General features: G+C 35.8%; 1 protein-coding gene across 3 annotated transcripts in view; it reads right to left on the reverse strand.

Moving 5' to 3' along the window:
• Positions 1 to 282: 282 nt before the first annotated feature.
• Positions 283 to 19,441, reverse strand: part of STAM (signal transducing adaptor molecule) — an 81,682-nt gene continuing 62,523 nt past the window's right edge. For all 3 annotated transcript variants that reach the window (XM_036888978.2, XM_036888986.2, XM_036888994.2), the window contains 5 exons: positions 10,808 to 10,895; positions 10,299 to 10,353; positions 9,595 to 9,748; positions 7,689 to 7,864; positions 283 to 1,593 (listed from right to left, as the gene is read on the reverse strand). In XM_036888978.2, the coding sequence (XP_036744873.1) occupies positions 1,374 to 1,593; positions 7,689 to 7,864; positions 9,595 to 9,748; positions 10,299 to 10,353; positions 10,808 to 10,895 (693 nt within the window). In that variant the 3' untranslated portion in view covers positions 283 to 1,373. The remainder of the gene's footprint in view (positions 1,594 to 7,688; positions 7,865 to 9,594; positions 9,749 to 10,298; positions 10,354 to 10,807; positions 10,896 to 19,441) is intronic.

Raw genomic sequence — 19,441 nt, forward strand, 5'->3', positions numbered from 1 at the left:
CATTTCAAATAATAGTGTTCATTTCAAATATCAGTCTTAAGTAATAATACAGCACAACTAAGGAAATTATAAATATTAAAAAAATTAAAATATCAGTGGAAAACATATTCATATGGGGATTAAAAGAAAAGCATTCATTCAAAAATACTCTTGAATAGGAAGGCAAAATAATTCCATTAGACCTTTAAGAGAGACAGAGAGCAGGCCAAAAATCCAGTTTAAAGGCAAGAATAAATATACAAATTGTTAGGCAAAATCAGGAATATAGATTATTTTGAAACATCTACTTATATTCATTTTAATGAAGAATTAAAGGATACAATATGTTAAAGACATATTTAAAAGACTAGTAGTGGGGTAAGACAGATGAATCAAATTGTTTATATCCTAAATAATGACAAGAGACTTTGAAAAGTAGTGTAATTCATGTTTTTTTCATTCCAGTTTAAACACTTCCATCCAATGCCTCTATCTTTGGTGTCACTGCCACCAATAAACACAGTATACAGCTTAGAAACCTAATTACTATCTTCAACTAGGAAAAAGTAAATCAACATTATTTCCTTAAAAATAAGATATAAAGAATGTGATCCCACTTAATTTTGTCTCATGGTCCCACAATATTCTGAAATACCATGCCAAAATGTAAGTTTCAAAGGGAGCATCATCATTTGCTTTAACTGCACCAAAAATGTAGCTACTGTATGCTGGTGTGATGACAGCTAGTAGTATGCAGAGGCTACACAAAGACATAATATACATATGTTCAGCTCACAATTAGTCAAAGGAAGAATTGTTTAATGCAAAACTGAAACAAGGACAACATAATGTCTTTATGTAAATATGCTACAGCTTTGTTCTCTTGTGGTTTAAAAGGACAGTGTAATCATCTTAAATCTAAACAAAATATTATGAAACACAGTAGTTGTTCATGATTAAAATAAAATAGCAATGCAAATTAATTTAACAATGTTAAATATATTCACATGATCACCACTGTGATTCAAAATGGTTACTAATGAAGTTACACAACAATATGTACATAAGATTTGCCACAACAGCTTTTGTAATTTTGACTTCTTGCAGACCAGGTAATTTTAGGAGACAAATAATCTTCTATCAATTCTTTCATATTATGAAGGAACTAAACCTAAGTAGTTTCATTCCTTTTTTGTTTATATCCTATATATAGGGGAGAACCTCTAAAACGTCAGTGCAAATTGAAGAGAGTTCTACCTTCTTGAACACTTGAACTTGTTGACCAAGATTGATTCCTATAAGCTGAGGATACACAAACCTTAAGATAATAAACAATCTCGTAACATTGTCAGTGGCATTTAGCAGAAATTTGCCACAAAGAGGGATCACAAGTCCTATAGCAGAGCCTTCTGAGAATATGGTTGCTGTGGCTGAGGCAGCTGTTGACTGCCTCCTGGTTGAGGCAGTGTTGATGTTAAACTGTAGTTTGGCACCTGGGAAACACTAGTTCCTGCATTCTGGTAAACAGAGACATCAGCAGCAGCAGGAGGAGGAGGACTGTAAACTGAAGCCTGGTTGGGATATGTATTTCCTTGAACAGAACCGACTATTGTGCTGTGGAGGGGAAAAAACATTCAGTTAGATCAATACGGACGTACACAGCTATTTAGAAATAAACAGGAAAGTTACTCATTAAACATTCATTCATTCAATCCATTCAATAAACATTTATTAAATACCAATAATGTGCCAAATATTGTTATTCTAGGCACTGGGATATCATAAAAGTGGCAAAAAAAGTCCCTAACCTCCATGGAGCTTACATTCTAGTAGGAAAATAGTTAATAAAAAAATTTATAATATGACAAGTGGTAATAACTGGTATGAAGGAAAACAAAACATAGTAGAAAGACCAAGAATAGTTGAGAAAAGAGATTCCACTTTATGTAGGGTGTTAAGGGAAGGCCTTTCACATAGGGCAACACTAAAGAAGAGGTGTAAAAGTGAGAGAGGCAGTCATATCAATTATCTAAGGAAAAAAGCATATCAGGCAAGGAGATCAAGTTTGAGAAAAGATAATGCCAGGCATGTTCAAGGAACAGAAAGGAGGCCATGATGGCTGAGGCAGAGTTAGAAAAGAGGAGTATAAGATAAAGTGGAAGAATTAAGGGGAAGGGGAGCCTTGAAATATATAGTACCTTGTAGACCATAATAAAGATTCTGACTTATATCTGAGTGAGATGAGAAGACTGTTATTGGTTTTGGACAAGAGAGTGATATAATTTGACTTAGGTTTTAACAGGCTCATTGTGGGCCAAAGACAAAAGCAAGGATACCTGACTAGAGGCTATTATAATTGTCCAGGGGAGAGCCAATAGGCAGCCAGAGCCATGGTGGACATGGTGGAGGAGGAAACGATCAGATCTTGAAGGTGGTGTTGTCAAATTTTCTTAACAGGAAGAGTGGTCAAGCATGTGTGAGTTTTAGAACTGAGTAAACTGGTAGAGTGGCCAGTTAGAAAAGACCACAGGTTTGTAACTCAATCAAGAATTAGGAGAAGTGCAAATTGTAGCGCTCCAAAATCTTACAACTACAGACTATTTACTGTTAAAAGAACATAAGGGGTGTGAACATTCCCCAGGAATGGGTTGTTTTAATTTGTCTGATTTCTCTCAGACTGTTCAAGTTCAATTGGACAATATCCACCATATCATAGATAAGTTTTCATAAATGCCTAAGGTGCCTAACTGGTTTTCTTGTTTTCACTGGAGATGGCTGGTAATTACAGGTATGCTTTGGTTATGTAACTATACTCCTATTATGTTAATGTGTGTGCGCAATTTTAGTAGCTTAAAACCTATACATGCTGAAGTTACTCTACAAGAAGATACATCAAAGAAATAATCAATCTCCCCAGGTTTTCTTCCGCCTGCTACTTCTATAGCTTTTCTTCTTCCTTCCTAATTACAACCCTTAAATAGAATTCGTGCCTCATATCAAATTTACCGAGTATCATAATTCTTCCAAGTGGTAAAGATACCTCAAGACAAATGCTGGGCATAGAAGCTACAGGGCATAAATATGCAAAGAAATAAAAAGCTAACCATTTCAAACAATAAGGCTTCTCTCTCACTGATCAACTTTACATTTCCCTGTATGGCCCCGGAAGATGACTGGTTAGCCAGAGACGGGTAAGATTCCTCAAGGGAGGAACAACCTAAGACAGGCACAGTCGCAGGGGGGTCATCAGGTGAGAAATTGGGGATCAACAGAGGTGAGGCTTAGAACCTCACCCCCCCTGTTCTGAGAGAAAGCTTCTGCATACGTGGATGTTTTATTGCCCTGGTCTAGCTTGGATTAACACATAGTCTACAGGCACACACCTGATCATCTACATTTGCTCTCTTACAACACTAAACTATGTTTTCTACCTTTATCTTGTATCTACCTACCACTTCAGCATTTTATTAAAAATAATAATAATAAAGAGAAATGTGGTATCCACATATAAATCAAGTATAAAAATCAAATGAGTATTCATATTTGAACTGACTGTTTATAGTTCATAATGCATGAGCAAAACCGAAAGTTTCTGTGATGACGGCCCTTGTACTGTTCACTATGTAACTTATTCACTATGTAAGAATTTCTCCATGTAAGAACTTGTTTGTTATGCCTCAGAAGACTGGAGACTGACGAAAATTAGGCTTGGGGTGGATTAATGATTGTGCATTGAGCATTGACTCCCCTATACAGAATTTTATTGTTGTTAACAACCATTTGATCAGTAAATATGAGAGATGCCCTCACAAAAAAATAAAAAATAAAAAAGTACACACTTCCAATGGTAAAATAAATTAATAACTGGGATGTAATGTATAGCATAAGGAATACAGTCAAGATATTGTAACAACTTGGTATGGTGATAGCTGGTACCTAGAATTGTCATGTATATAAATGTTGAATCACTATGTTGTACACCTGAAATTAATGTAATGTAATACTGTATGTCAAGTACCCTTCAATAAAAAATAATTATCTACAAAAAAAAAAAAAAAAGAAAAGACCACAGGTAAGGACTACAGCACACTGCGGAAGGAAAATCAAAGCACACTTTTGGACACGTCAAGTGACGTATCTAGGAGATTTACAAGAAAAGATAATGAATAGGCAGTCAGCTATTCAAGTCTGGAGTGCAGTGGAGGGGTTAGGACTAGAAATACACATCTGGGAGTCATCAACATACACATGGTGTTCAGAGTCATAGGCCTGAATGAGATCCCTTAGACAATGACTGTAAAAAGAGAAGAAAGCAGTCCATATTTTGAGCCCTAGATCTAGAAGTTAGGAAGATAAAGAGGCACTAGGCAAAGAAGATGGAGAAGTGGCAATAGGTGGAAGAAAAACTAAGAGAATGGTCATGTCCAAGTGAAGAAAATATTTCAAAAAGAAAGTGGCCATGGGATCTAGCAATATGGAAATCACCAGTCCTTTATAAAAGCAATTCTGTGAATAGGGGATATGAAAGCCTGATAACCTCATTTCTCATATTTCCCAGAATATACAGAAGTAAATCAGAGACCTTCCATCTACTCTCACCACCACATTTATCAGCTATCTGTATCTATACCCATTCATATACTCTGCTTTCCCTCCTGCTGTAACTGATCAATTGTCAGTGCTCCCATCCAAGGCACCCTATACTTAGGCACTGCTCCTATTCCACCAAAACAAAAAAAAAAGTGAAAACCCTTCAGAGTTAGTTTTATTCATGGTGTCTGCTTCCTCTCTTCCCATTCCCAACCTGTTATTTGAGTTTCTACTATGTGTAAGACTCCAGGTTAGATACATAGAAATACTAAGAGATTTAACACTGACATTCTCCCCTACATTTTGATTAAAAATGTAAAAAAGCTATATAATGGATAATTGCCCAAAATTTTCAAAATATTGCCTATTTCTAAACTTTTCTCCAATTGTTGGATTTATAAATCAGTTGTTGGTAAATTCAATGCTCCGTTACTATGCACAAATTAAAACAATTCATTAGTATGAGATGGTCATTTACTGCTAAATTCCACAAATATAAACACTTAAGGAATGCTTTACAGCATCACCCATTATGATTCCTTTTGTGTTGCACTGTGAGATATAAAGTATTATAAGAAGTCAGATTTCATGCTACTATTTATATCAATAAGGGCTACCACACTACTGTAATACATTGTTGAGACTAAATGCTAAACTCTGGAGCCAGAATGTCTCATTTTGTATCATAACTAAGTGGGACCATACTCCCTCCATGCCTCAAGTTTCCCCAGCTATAAAATGGGAATAATGTACCTACTCCATAGGTTGTTGGAATAAATGAATTAATACATGAAAAGCATGTAGCACAGTGCATGGTGCTTACTAAACATCCCATAAATGTTAGCAGTATGAAATCATTTCCACTCTGTACCATATTCCTTTACCTCAACTTACAGTTCCACCATCCACCCAATTGTCCAAGGGCAAAACCGGCAATGTGCCCAATACTTCTTGCTGGTATCTCTGCTCCAAACCATCTCCCCAATTTGTCACCCATATGCAGTCCTTTGCTAATCTCCTAAATAACTCTTTTCCCATCTCTCTCATTATATCACACAGTTAGACACTCTTAATTTCTTGCCTAATACAGTCTCCCAGTTTCTGACCTAGCCCCTATGAATCCACCCATTGAACTACCATTTCAAGCCCACTAGGAGCTTTCCTGGACAAGACCCAGGCCCCTTCACATAGTATCTAAGACCAGTCATATCCTTGCCAATAACTTCAAGTGTATCTTTCATCTCTCCCAGAAAACTTTAATCCTGTTGTAACACTGTACTGTTGGTAATACTCAACACATATCATGCACTTTTACAACTCTCCATTTTATTCATTCCATGGGTACCATGCTATTCCATACTTCTGTCTTTGCTCATGACAGAAAATTTTTCTCACTTTTCCCCTCCAGGCTAAGAAAACACAACCTGAACATATTTTCTTAGGAACTTTCCCAAACCCTAGGCTCCTGAAGTATCCTGCACATACCTTTATTCATAATTTATGTGATAATTACATGTTTTTGTGTGTTTGCTTGTACTAACCAGTAAGTACATAAATCAATGGTCAACTAGTATTTCACAAGGGACCAAGAATACTCAATGAGGAAAAAGACAGTCTGTTCCATAAATGATGTTGGGAGAACTAGATAACCACCTGCTGAAGAATGAAATTGGACCCCTGTCTTATATCATTCACAAATATGAATTTGAAATGGATTAAGTCTTAAACATAAGACCTGAGACCATAAAACTCCTAGAGGAAAACAGGGAAAAAAGCTCTCTAACAGTGGTCTCAGCAGTCATTCCCTGGATATGACAGCAAAAACACAAGCAACAAAAGCAGAATCAACAAGTGGGACTACATCAAACTAAAAAGCTTCTGCACAGCAAAAGAAATGGTCAACAAAATGAAAAGGCAACCTATGGAATGGGAGAAGACATTTGCAAATTATGTATCTGATAAGGGGTTACTCTCAAAAATTATATATAAAGAACTCATACAACTTAATAGCAAAAAAAACTAGCAACCCAATTTAAAAATGTGCAGAGAAAATGAACAATTTTCCTAAAAAGATATACAAATGGCCAACAGATCATGAAAAGGTGTTCAATATCAGTAATCATTAGTGAAATGCAAATCAAAACCACAATGAGGTATCACTTCACACCTGTTAGAATGACTATCAAAGAGATAAGAGATAACAAGTGTTGGCAAGGATGTGGAGAAAAGGGAGCCCTCATGCAGTGCTGGTGGGAATGTAAACTGGTGCAGCCACTATGGAAAACAGTACACAGGTTTCTCAAAAAATTAAGAATAGAAAACTGTATCACCTAGCTATTGCACTTCTGGGTATTTATCCAAAGAATATAAACATTCTGATTTGAAAGGTATATACATCCTGTGCTCACTGCAACATTATTTTTAATAGCAACAAAATGGAAACAGCATAAACGTCCATCAGTGGAAGAATGGATAAAGATGTGTAGACCACTACTCAGCCATAAAAAAGAATGGAATCTTGCTACTTATAACAACATGGATGGACCCTGAAGAGATTATGATAAGTGAAATAAGTTAGATGGAAAAAGATAAAAACCATATATTTTCACTCATAATGTGGTATCAAAACAACAACAACAACAAACGAACAAACCAACAAAACAAAAACTCACAGAGAACAGATGGTGGGTACCAGTGGGGAATGGGATGGGGGGTGGACAAAATGGGTGAAAGTGGTCAACTATACATAGTGATGAGTGGTAACTATCTGTTTAGTGGTGATCAAATTGTAGTGCACACAGGTATCAAATTGTACACATTAAGTTTATATTACATGCCAATTTTATCTGAATAAAAAAATCATCATAGGAATATAAAAAGTACAGAATATAGCAATTCAATGAGTCATTAAGACAGAGGACTGGCTTGGTGGCTTGTACAATACTGCAGGGATTCCTAAGAACCTGCTCATCACCACAAACAGGGCTGATCATCTGGGATCAGTGATGACACCAACCCTGGATTTTTCTTATCCAGTTCTTATGGTCACAGATGATCAAGGGCACTTAAAACTTTCAACTTCATTGACGCCAAACAATACTAAAAAAAAATCAAATTACTTAGGGTAAGAAGCCTGGGCCTGCTGACTAGGAAGGGCTGGGTTTGCGGAGGGTGGAACTGCTCCTTGGCTGAGAGAAGAGAGTTGCTCTGGGGGAAGACTGTAGCTCTGGAGATGGCTCATCTGCGCATTCCCTGCAACCAGGTAAGCACCACTTTGAGGAGGCCCTGGGTACACCTAGAACAGTTCATGATAAAACTTAATTAGATTCTCTAAGACTTTAATAAGCATGCCAAACTTTCTTTGTAGAGGCATTCAATTACAAAAAGAACAGTTAAACCTCTGAAATCTTTTTTTACAGTTACTCCTGTTGACAGGCATTACAAAAAACACTTTTCAGTGAAGTGGGCTTCTGATGATTTTTATTCTTAGGGAAATACTAGCTAAACTTGTATCTCACATACAAGTAGTAAAGGAATTTATCTTGAAACTTTATACTACTATAATCTCTCCTTCCATGTTGATATTTTAAATACTTCCCTAAAATGAATCCCCAAACGATGTTAAGAAGTCTATGAATTCATTGTTTTTATCAACAGACTGCATTTCCTTATAGTAGAATTTATATTTCTTAATTACAGTTTATTGAACATAGAGGAAGCAAATTTTCTAAAGCTGGTGTCAGTAAATTTTGTAAAAGTCCAGATACTAAATATTTTGGGCTTTGTGGATCCGTTACAACTACTAAACTCTGCCTATACAGAAAGCAGTCAGAAACAGTGTATAAACAAATGAGAATGGGTGTGTTCCAATAAAAGTTTATTTAAAAAAAAAACAGGGAGGCTGGATTTGGGTCCAAGGCCACTGTTTGCCTACACTTTCAGTTAAAAACTATTCTTCTAAAGAAACTGAAGTCTTAAATGCTTCATATCTTAAACATATACAATGCTTTAATTTTCTATAGTATTCTCATTAGAACCTTTCATTTCATATGTTTGAAAAGAGAGCTCCACTGTCTATGTAGTAAGACTCTTACCAGCTATTAAGAGAGCAACACAATCATCAAGAGACAACAATGATCTTAGCACTTCTGTTAAGTTGTGACTCACCGAACATCAGAATCCAAAAGGTCTTCATTATAAACATATCTATTCTAGTCCTCATCAATACATTTTTTTTAATACTTTGCAAATGAAGCACAAAGGGTTTTTTTGTTTGTCTTTTTGGCTCAAACTGGTATGAAGACCCAACAGTAGATGTCAGCTAGCCCTGCATTTCTCAGGTTTGGCTGCTCATCTCCAGGGTCCTGACTCCTCAATTCATGGGAAATGGACCATGCATTTGGGAAATGGACCAAAGTTTGCACCATTCTACATGGATAAAATGCAGTATCTAGCTAATTACTCTCTATATTCTGAACTTATTGTACTTGAGGGAAAGGGGCTCTTTAAATAGTGGCCTAGGTTTAAAAGAAGGATAAAGGGCTCTGTATTACAGTATATGCACTCTAATGTAAAGGAAGAAAAACCCAGATTAAAGAAGCTCATTATTAAACTAAAAACTGATGATACTTAAAAGAATTTATTAGAAATTTACTCAAACAAAAACTACAATTCTTAACCAAGTAATTAATTATGAAGTTTTAAAAATATACAGATGTTTGGGTCTCAATCCTCAAGATTCTGGCTGAAATGATATGGGATGGGGCCAAAGCATCTGTATTTTTTCAAAAAGCTAGACTGGTTATTCAGATGTGCACCCCTGTAGAAAACAATAAAAAAAAAAACTATTGGTATAATTAGGATATAAAATACTGTATTTTCCAAGTACAAAATTCCTTTAAACTTCACTTTTATTCTGAACATCACTTTTAGAAGGCTTCTCATTTTGAAAAAACATTACGAAAACATTTTACAAAAAAAAATTTGAGAATTTAAAATGATATACTTGAGTTTTTAAAAGCTTACCTGAGAACCAGAAACACCAGATGACTGCATATAATACTGCTGATTCTGTAATTTTGCGTACATGGAATACATTGGATCTTCATTCATTAACTTGGTATACAATGAAAGTGCCTCCATTACTTTAACATTAAGTTCTGAGAGTTCTGAATGTTTTCTGAAATATTATACAATAATTTGAAACATAATTGCTATATAAGTAATGTTCTAAATAATATGACACATCAAAATAGCAAAAATAACAAAAAGTAGTATAAGTAGACATTATTAAAAATTTAACCTGTGACAGAAAAATCCTGTATTTTAGCTCCAAGGCAACTAAAACTATTGAATGTTTAGGTACTGGTGATGGGAGAATTCTAGGTTACTGTACTTAACTTTTACGTATCTAGGTTTCCCTAGTAACAGATGAGTCATTTTCAGATTCTGACAATATTAATTCTAGCAAACATGATTAAAATAATAAACCATTAATTTTAATTATGACTAATGAAGTCAAAGTCAAATTCTGTCTTTAAAAAAAAAAAGGACAGAGAGTTCTAATTCTAATTTCCACATCTAGTAAAACACAAGAGAATAAGAACTGTTTCCTTTGGCACTATCTTTAAAATAACAATAAAATAAAAAGGCAGCTCTTTCCCAGCATGCAATTTAGAGAACATTAAAGAAGAAGGTACACATTACAGATACTACAAGTATTCTTTTACCTATCAATATCTTCCAGCTTTTCATCAATGAGAGGTCCCATCTGGTGACACATTGCTAAGATGACAAAATTAGGAGAAATATAAGAAAACAGAGCAAAAGAAACCAAATCCCTGATGAATATTCATATACTTTAAGGAATAAAAAATCTAATTTGGAGTAATAAAAATTGTATTAATTAACCTTAGCTCACAGAACCCAAGACTTATCTTCTTGGGTATTTAGAAAATCAGTACTGTAATTGTACTGAACTCAAAAATTTTTAATGCCGATTTTCATTATATAACATATAAATTAAATGTTGAATATTTAATTTGGATAGAAAAATCTAAGAATTTGAGTTCTACTGAAAGTTTGAACTGTATACAAAGGTAAGACTGAATTACAGAAGACTAAGAAATGTTAACATTTATATCATTCTCAATGTCATTTAAATAGAAGACCATTCTGTAACAGAATAGTAGATACATATTATTTTTTATTTGCAAAGTAAATGGAAAAGAAGGTTTACTTTCAAGATGAAGTAACTCTGGAAGATCTGGTTGATCATCACTGGGATCTGTACTTTGCAACATCTGTAGCAACTGGTCCATTTTATCCTACAGGAATTAAACAGTTAATATAAAAAGCAACAAAATCATTATGCAACATGTTTTCACTTTGTTAATTAAGTAATGGACAAAGAACTTATATAATTCATAGATACGAAGACTTTAATTTTGCTTCTATGAAGTCATTGTCTGTGTATTCTCTTCATTACCCTGTGAAGTCAGTTTAAAATCTTCCTATTTACTTTTGAAACTGCTAATAGAGATTCCCTTAAATGAGAAGTAGAGCCACATTTAAACTTGAAATGTTGGATTTCTCAATGTGTTCTGCCATGCTAGTGGACTTCTGCATCACTTTGTTGTGGAGCAGCTATAGCCTTGCCAGGCTGATAGGTATAACCACTCTCTCAAGATGGCATTACCTATGACTAACAACTCAATTATTCCACCATGGTGAAATAACAGCTGTTTTATATAAGCAAAGCTCAGCTCTGTTACAGTTGTTCTACTTGAGTAGGACCATAAGGATTTGTTGTACATTTTCTTTTTACAAGTGTTTCACTTTGGAATAAAAGGAAGTGACTTATCTATTCTATTTGGGAAAGGCTGCAAGGCATCTCAAAACGATTCAGATCTAGTTCAGAATCTTTTGTTGTAAGAACCAATGGAACTAATGAAACCATCATTACAAAAATATATCTATATGTTACATAGGTAAATATGCATTTATATGTAAGTTCTTAAATATCAAAACATAGATCTCATGTACCAAAAGAACTATAATAATTATAGATTTTCTTTCATGCATGGTTTTTATGTGGTTATAGGTACATTAGGTAAATAACCTAGACTATCAATTCTATGCAGTTAAATAAACCAAAATTAAAACTCTGTATTCTGTAAAGAAATTATTTTGACAGATGAATTAATCACAAGAGTGAAAGTGACACAAGTATATAAAAAAGTCTATAGATGTCAAAAGATTTTGTATTTTGAAATGTACACTGTGTTTTCAATATAAAAGATTCTAATTTTTCATTTTACATAGTCTAAAAAAGAAGGCACATGTCTGAAAATATTGCCTACCACAAAAGAAGGGGGTTTTGTAAAATAAGAGTGGCAGTCAACTAACAGGTAAAAAATTTTTGTTTGTGTTTGTTTACTGAATTCTACATCCTACTTGAAATTATCTATAAAGAAATGAGATTTCCAAAAATACCTCTTGTCTGATCATACACGTATTTACTTACGTAATGCACTCAGCCAAACAACTTTCCCTGACCCAGTTGGATTCCTTAGCTCTCAACAGTTCTCCACAATGTTTCTCTAAAAGAATGGTCTTCAGCATTAAAGATCGCGGTGTGAGAGGTGAGAAAGAAACCTCCTCCCAAAACCACATACAATATGAAAATATAGTTAATACAACTGAAAGAACAACAGGGAAGAAGGCTGCATTAGAGTGCATACACCTGGGAAAAAAGAACAGACCCCAAGGAACAGGGGAATGTACCAAACCCGTGATCCAGCGGGACCCAAGCCCTTCCCCCATGCCAGCCACCAGAGGGAGGAAGAGAAATGGAGCAGGGAGGGGGTGGAGGCCAAGGACTACTGAAGACCCAGCCCTGGAGATCTGTTCTGAGAGCATGAACCAACATTACATGGGGCTCTATAGATTAGTGGGGTTGGAAAGCTAAGACAGGCAGAATACATGGAGAAGAAAATTCCAGCTGCTTGTGAAAACCAGGGATCCATATCCAGCTACTATGGGACAAAAGAAAGGCAGGAAGTCTGAGAGACTTCGTAACAGTGAGAAGGCTGCTAAAGGAGCAAGGACTGCACAGAGCTTGCTGCTCAGAAGAAAGGAGGACAGGTAGACAAAATTGTCCTGGCGCACTCTGCCCAATAGGTTGGGAACTTTGAGGAGCTTCAGGCACTCCATACTCCTAGCTGGTACACAGCTCCAAGACCCCCCACTATGATACGCAGCCTGCTGTGCCTTCCTCCTGGCCAGCAAAGGCTTGCAAACTGCCTGCCCCTGCCCTTGTGCCAGGCCAGCCAGAGGGAGGCCCCACCCACGGCAGCTACAAGGGCAAAGGACAGAGACTACCACCTATAAACTCAGCCCACTGCCCTTGGTAATGGAGACAGGCACTGCAGCTGAGAAGGAGGAAACAGCTCTTTCCTCCCTACAGGCACCAGTGACGCTCCCCTGCGACCCCTGCCATTGCTCCAAGGGCTGAGCAACTCCAAAGAGTACAGCTTCTGGGCACCAGAGGGTGCCACATACAAATATGAAATGTCAAAGGGAACTGGTTCAAACCAAAATCCCACAAACACTAGAAAGAAGTCCAAATGAAACTGAACTGATCAATGTTCCTGAAAGAGATTTCAAAACAAAAATCATAAACATGGGACTCTCTTGTCCCCTCCTGGCGTGAGCCGGGAGCTCTGTCCTTTCACTGTATCTCTAAATAAAAGCCTGTACCTTGCTCTCCTAAAAAAAAAAAAGAAAATCATAAACATGCTCATGGAGGTACAGAAAAATATTCAAGAACTCAGGCAAGAATTCAGGAATGAGATTCAATCACTAAAGAATACAGTATCCGAAAAGGAACATACAATGGGGGGATTGAAAAGCAGATTAGATGACGTAGAAGACACAGTAAATGAAATAGAAATTATAGGAGAGGAATACAAAGAAGCTTAGGCACAGAGAGAAAAAAGGATTCCTAAGAATGAAAGAATATTGAGAGAACTATGTGACCAATCCAAATGGAACAATATTCGCATTATAGGGGTAGCAGAAGAAGAAGAGAGAAAAAGGTATAGAAAGTGTCTTTGAGGACGTGACTGCTGAAAACATCCTCAGTTTGGGGAAGGAGATAGTCTCACAGGCCATAGAGATGCAAGGATCTCCCAACACAAGGTACCCAAGGAAGATAACACAAAGTCATATAATAATTAAAATGGCAAAGATCAAGGATAAGGATAGATTTTTACAAGCAGCTAGGGAGAGACAGAAGATTACATATAAAGGAAAACCCATCAGGCTATCATCAGACTTCTCAACAGTAACCTTACAGGCCAGAAGGGAGTGGCATAATATACTTTATGCAATGAAACAGCAGGGCCTCAACCAAGAATACTCTACCCAGCAAGATTATCATTTAAATTTGAAGTGGGGATTAAACAATTTCCAGATAAGCAAAAGCTGAGAGAATTTACCTCCTACAAACCATCCCTACAGTGTATTTTGGAGGGACTGCTATAGATGGAAGTGTTCCAAAGGCTAAACAGCTGTCACCAGAGGAAATAAAACCACAGTAATGAAAGTAGAACAATTAATTATTAAGCAGATGCAAAATCAAATCAATTACCGTGAAGTGAGTCAAAGGATAGACAAAGAGTATAGAATATGACACTTAATATATATAAGGATGGAGGAGGAAGAAAAAGGAGTAAAAAAAAAAGAACCTATAGATTTTGTTTATAATAGCATACTGAGTTAAATTAGACTGTTAGATAGTAAGGAAGTTACCTTTGAACTTTTGGTAACCACAAATCTAAAGCTTGCAATGGCAATAAGTACATATCTTTCGAAAATCACCCTAAATATAAATGGTCTGAATGCACCAACCAAAAGACAGAGAGTCACTGACTGTATAAAAAAACAAGACCCATCTATATGGTGCCTACAAGAGACTCACTTTAAACCCAAAGACATACACAGACTAAAAGTGAAGGGATGGAAAAAGATATTTCATGCAACTAATAGGGAGAAAAAAGCAGGAGTTGCAGTACTTTTATCAGACAAAATAGACTTCAAAACGAAGAAAGTCACAAGAGACAAAGGAGGACATTACATAATGATAAAGGGATCAGTCCAACAAGAGAATATAACCATTATAAATATCTATGAACCCAAAACAGGAGCACCTTACCTAGGTGAAACAAATAATAACAGAATAAAAAGGGGAAATAGAATGCAATGCATTCATTCTAGGAGACTTCAACATGCCACTCACTCCAAAGGACAAATCAACCAGACAGAAAATAAGGAGACAGAGGCAATGAACAACACATTAGAACAGATGGACCTAAACGACATCTACAGAACTGTACACCCAAAAGCAGGAGAATACACATGGAACATTTTCAAGAATAGATCATAAACTAGGCCACAAAAGGAGCCTCAGATAAATTCAAAAAGACTGAAATTGTACCAACCACCTTCTCAGACCACAAAGGTATAAAACTAGAAATACATTATGAAAAGAAAATGAAAAAGCCCACAAACACATGGAGGCTTCACAAAGCTCCTAAATAACCAATGGATCAATGACCAAATTAAAACAGAGATCAAGCAATACATGGAGACAAATGACAACAATAAATCAGCACTGCAAAATCTGTGGGACGCAGCAAAGGCTGAGCTAAGAAGGAAGTATATTGCAATACAGGTCTATCTCAGCAAAGAACAATAATCCCGTTTGAAACAATCTAAATTCACAGTTAATTAAACTAAAAAAAGAACAAGTGAGGCCCAAAGTCAGTAGAAGGAGAGACATAATAAAGATTAGAGCAGAAATAAATAAAATTTAGAACAATAAAACAACAGAAAGAATCAATGAAAGCAGGAGTTGGTTCTTCGAGAAAATAAACAAAATAGATAAACCCCTAGCCAGACTTATCAAGAGAAAAAAGAAGAGTCTGCACACATAAACAGAATCAGAAATGAGAAAGGAAAAAATCACTAAGGACACCACAGAAATACAAAGAATTATGAGACAACACTATGAAAAATTACATGCTAACAAACTGGATAACCTAGAAGAAATGGACAACTTTCTAGAAAAATACAACCTTCCAAGACTGACACACAAAGAAACAGAAAATCTGAACAGACCAATTACCAGCAATGAAATTGAACTGGTTATCAAACAACTACCTGAAAATAAAACTCCTCGACCAGATGGTTTCACTGCTGAATTTTATCACAAACAGTTAATGAAAACTGAATACCCATCCTTCTTGAGTTTTCCAAAAAGTAGAAGAGGAGGAAATACTTCCACACTTATTCTCTGAGGCCAGCATCAGTCTAATATTAAAACCACACAGACACCACAAAAAAGGAAAATTACAGACCAATATCCCTGATGAACACAGATGCAAATATTCAACAAAATATTAGCAAATAGAATTCAAAAATACATGAAAAAGATCATCCATCATGATCAAGCAGTATTTATTCCAAGGATACAAGGATGGTACAATATTAGAAAATCTATCAACATCATCCACCACATCAATAAAAAGAAGGACAAAAACCACATGATCATCTCCATAGATGCTGAAAAAGCATTCAACAAAATTCAACATCCAATCACGATAAAAACTCTCAACAAAATGGGTATAGAGGGCAAGTACCTCAACATACTAAAGGCCATATATGACAAACCCAGAGCCAACATCATACTTAACAGCCATAAGCTGAAAGCTTTTCCTTTAAGATTGGGAACAAGACAAGGATGCCCACTCTTCCCACTTATAATCCACATAGTACTGGAGGTCATAGTCATGGCAATCAGACAACACTAAGAAATAAAAGGCATTTAGATTAGGAAGGAAGAAGTTAACTGTCCCTTTTTTGCAGATAACATGATACTGAACATAAAAATCCCTAAAGAATCCACTCCGAAACTACTAGATCTAATATCTGAATTCAGCAAAGTTCCAGGATACAAAATTAATACACAGAAATCTGTTGCATTCCTATACACTAACAATAAACTAGCATAGAGAGAAATCAGAAAACAATTCCATTCACAATTGCATCAAAAACAATAAAATACCTAGGAATAAACCTAATGAAGGAAGTAAAATACCTATACCGTGAAAACTACAAGACACTCATGAGAGAAATGAGAGAAGATACCCATAAATGGAAATACATCCCATTCTCATGGGTAGGAAGAATTAATATTGTTAAAATGGCCATCCTGCCTAAAGCAATCTATAGATTCAATGCAATCCCTATCAAAATACCAACAGCATTCTTCAATGAACTAGAGAAATTCATTCTAAAATTCATATGGAACCACAAAAGACCCCGAATAGCTAAAGCAATCCTGAGAAGGAAGAATAAAGTAGGGGGGATTACGCTCCCTGACTTCAAGCTCTACTACAAAGCCACAGTAATCAAGACAATTTGGTACCAGCACAAGAACAGACCCATAGACCAATGGAACTGAATAGAGAGCCCAGATATTAACTCAAGCATATATGGTCAATTAATATATGATAAAGGACACATAGATATGCAATGAGGAAATGACAGCCTCCTCAATAGCTGGTGTTGGCAAAACTGGACAGCTTCACATAAGAGAATGAAACCGGATTACTGTCTAACCCCATACTAAAAGTAAACTCAAAATGGATCAAAGTCCTAAATGTTAAGTCATGAAACCATAAAACTCTTAGAAGAAAACATAGGCAAAAATCTCGTGAATATAAACATGAACAATTTTTTCCTGCACACATCTCCCTGAGCAAGGGAAACAAAAGCAAAAATGAACAAATGGGACTACATCATGCTAAAAAACTTCTGTACAGCAAAGGACACCATCAACAGAACAAAAAGGCATCCTACAGTATGGGAGAATACATTTGTAAATGACATATCCGACAAGGGGTTAACATCCAAAAATATAAAGAACTCACACGCCTCAACATCCAAAAAGCAAATAACCCTATTATAAAATGGGCAGAGGATATGAACAGACAATTCTCCAAAGAAGAAATTCAGATGGCCAACCGGCAAATGAAAATATGCTCCACATCGCTAATTATCAGGGAAATGCAGATTAAAAACATAATGGGATATCACCTCACACCAGTTAGGATGGCCAACATCAAAAAGACTAGGAACAACAAATGCTGGCAATGTGGAGAAAGGGGAACCCTCCTATATTGCTGGTGGGAATGTAAACTAGTTCAACCACTGTTCCTCAAGAAACTAAAAATAGAAATACCATTTGACCCAGGAATTCCACTCCTAGGAATTAATACAAAGAACACAAGTTCTCAGATTCAGAAGGACATATGCATCCCTATGTTTATTACAGCACTATTTAGAATAGCCTAGATATGCAAGCAACCTAAGTGTCCATCAGTAGATGAATGGATAAAGATGTGGTACATATACACAATGGAATACTATTCGGCCATAAGAAAGAAACAAATCCTACCATTTGCAACAACATGGATGGAGTTAGAGATTATTGTGCTCAGTGAAATAAGTCAGGCAGAGAAAGACAAATCCCAAATGATTTTCCTCATTTGTGCAATATAACAACAAAGCAAAACTGAAGGAACAAAACAGCAGCAGACTCACAGACTCCAAGAAGGAACTAGCAGTTACCAAAGGGGAAGGGTGGTGGAGGGCTGGTGGGGAGGGAGGGAGAGGGACATTGTGGGGTATCATGATCAGTGCACATGGTATGTGTGGCATCATGGGGAAGACTGTGTCGCACAGAGAAGACAAGTAGGCACTCTGTGGCCTCTTACTACACTGATGGACAGTGACTGCAATGGGGTGTGGGGGGGGGACTTGATAATATGGGTGAATGTAGTAACCACATTGTTTTTCATGTGAAACCTTCATCAGAGTGTCTATCAGTGACACCTTAATTTAAAAAAAAAGAATTTCAGTAAAAAATAAATAAAAAGTAAAATAAAATGCTCTTCGTATGTGCTCATCCCACAACAGCCAATAATGTAACTTAGTGCTGTATTAGCCTTTGTTGTGCAAATGCATTATATTGTTGATTTATATTATGTTCACAGTTAACTAGAAATGTCAGGTCTTTTTCACATGAATTCCTGACAAACAAGGTTCATCACATTTTAAGTTCTTGCAATTGCTTCTTTTATTTTATCTAAGGTAATCCAAATGCATAGTGTTACATTAGTTTGGAGGGTTTTAATCTATTTTCCATCCTCTAAGGATTCTTTTTGAATGTTACTTCTGTAATCAGAACTATTGGTAAGTTTTCCAACATTTGTCATTAAAAATCTGAAACAACAAAAACAAAACAAAACAAACAACAAAAAAAGAATGGTCTTCAAACTTGCTGCTTCTGACTCTCCCCAAAAGGCAGCTGAAACCTTATAAATCCTTCCACATATTTTAAACATCTCATTTTTCATATTTAGAATGTTACAAAGTATATACTTTCAGGGCATTAAATACTGACATTTTAAAATAAAACAGTCACACATTATTTCAAATAGGTCCTTTAAAAAAACTCACTGCAATTGTGTAATTGCAAAAAAAAAAACTCAGAAAAAAATGGAAAAAACCTAAGCATCCAAAAACAGAATTAAATCATGATAAAATCATTGCACAGAATATTAGACAGGAATTTGAAGTAATGAGGTACAACTATATATATATAGGTACAGTAAGAATGGGACAAGAGAGGGAGTTTCAAGGAAAATCTTGGCTTTGTCTATGTTGGTTGACTTTTTTGAACAACAAAAACATGCAGTAATCAAGTAATCAATTTTTTTCAACAAAGAAAAGCATTTCAACTTCA

Source organism: Manis pentadactyla, chromosome 3 (genome assembly GCF_030020395.1).
Source record: "Manis pentadactyla isolate mManPen7 chromosome 3, mManPen7.hap1, whole genome shotgun sequence".
Lineage (NCBI taxonomy): Eukaryota > Metazoa > Chordata > Mammalia > Pholidota > Manidae > Manis > Manis pentadactyla.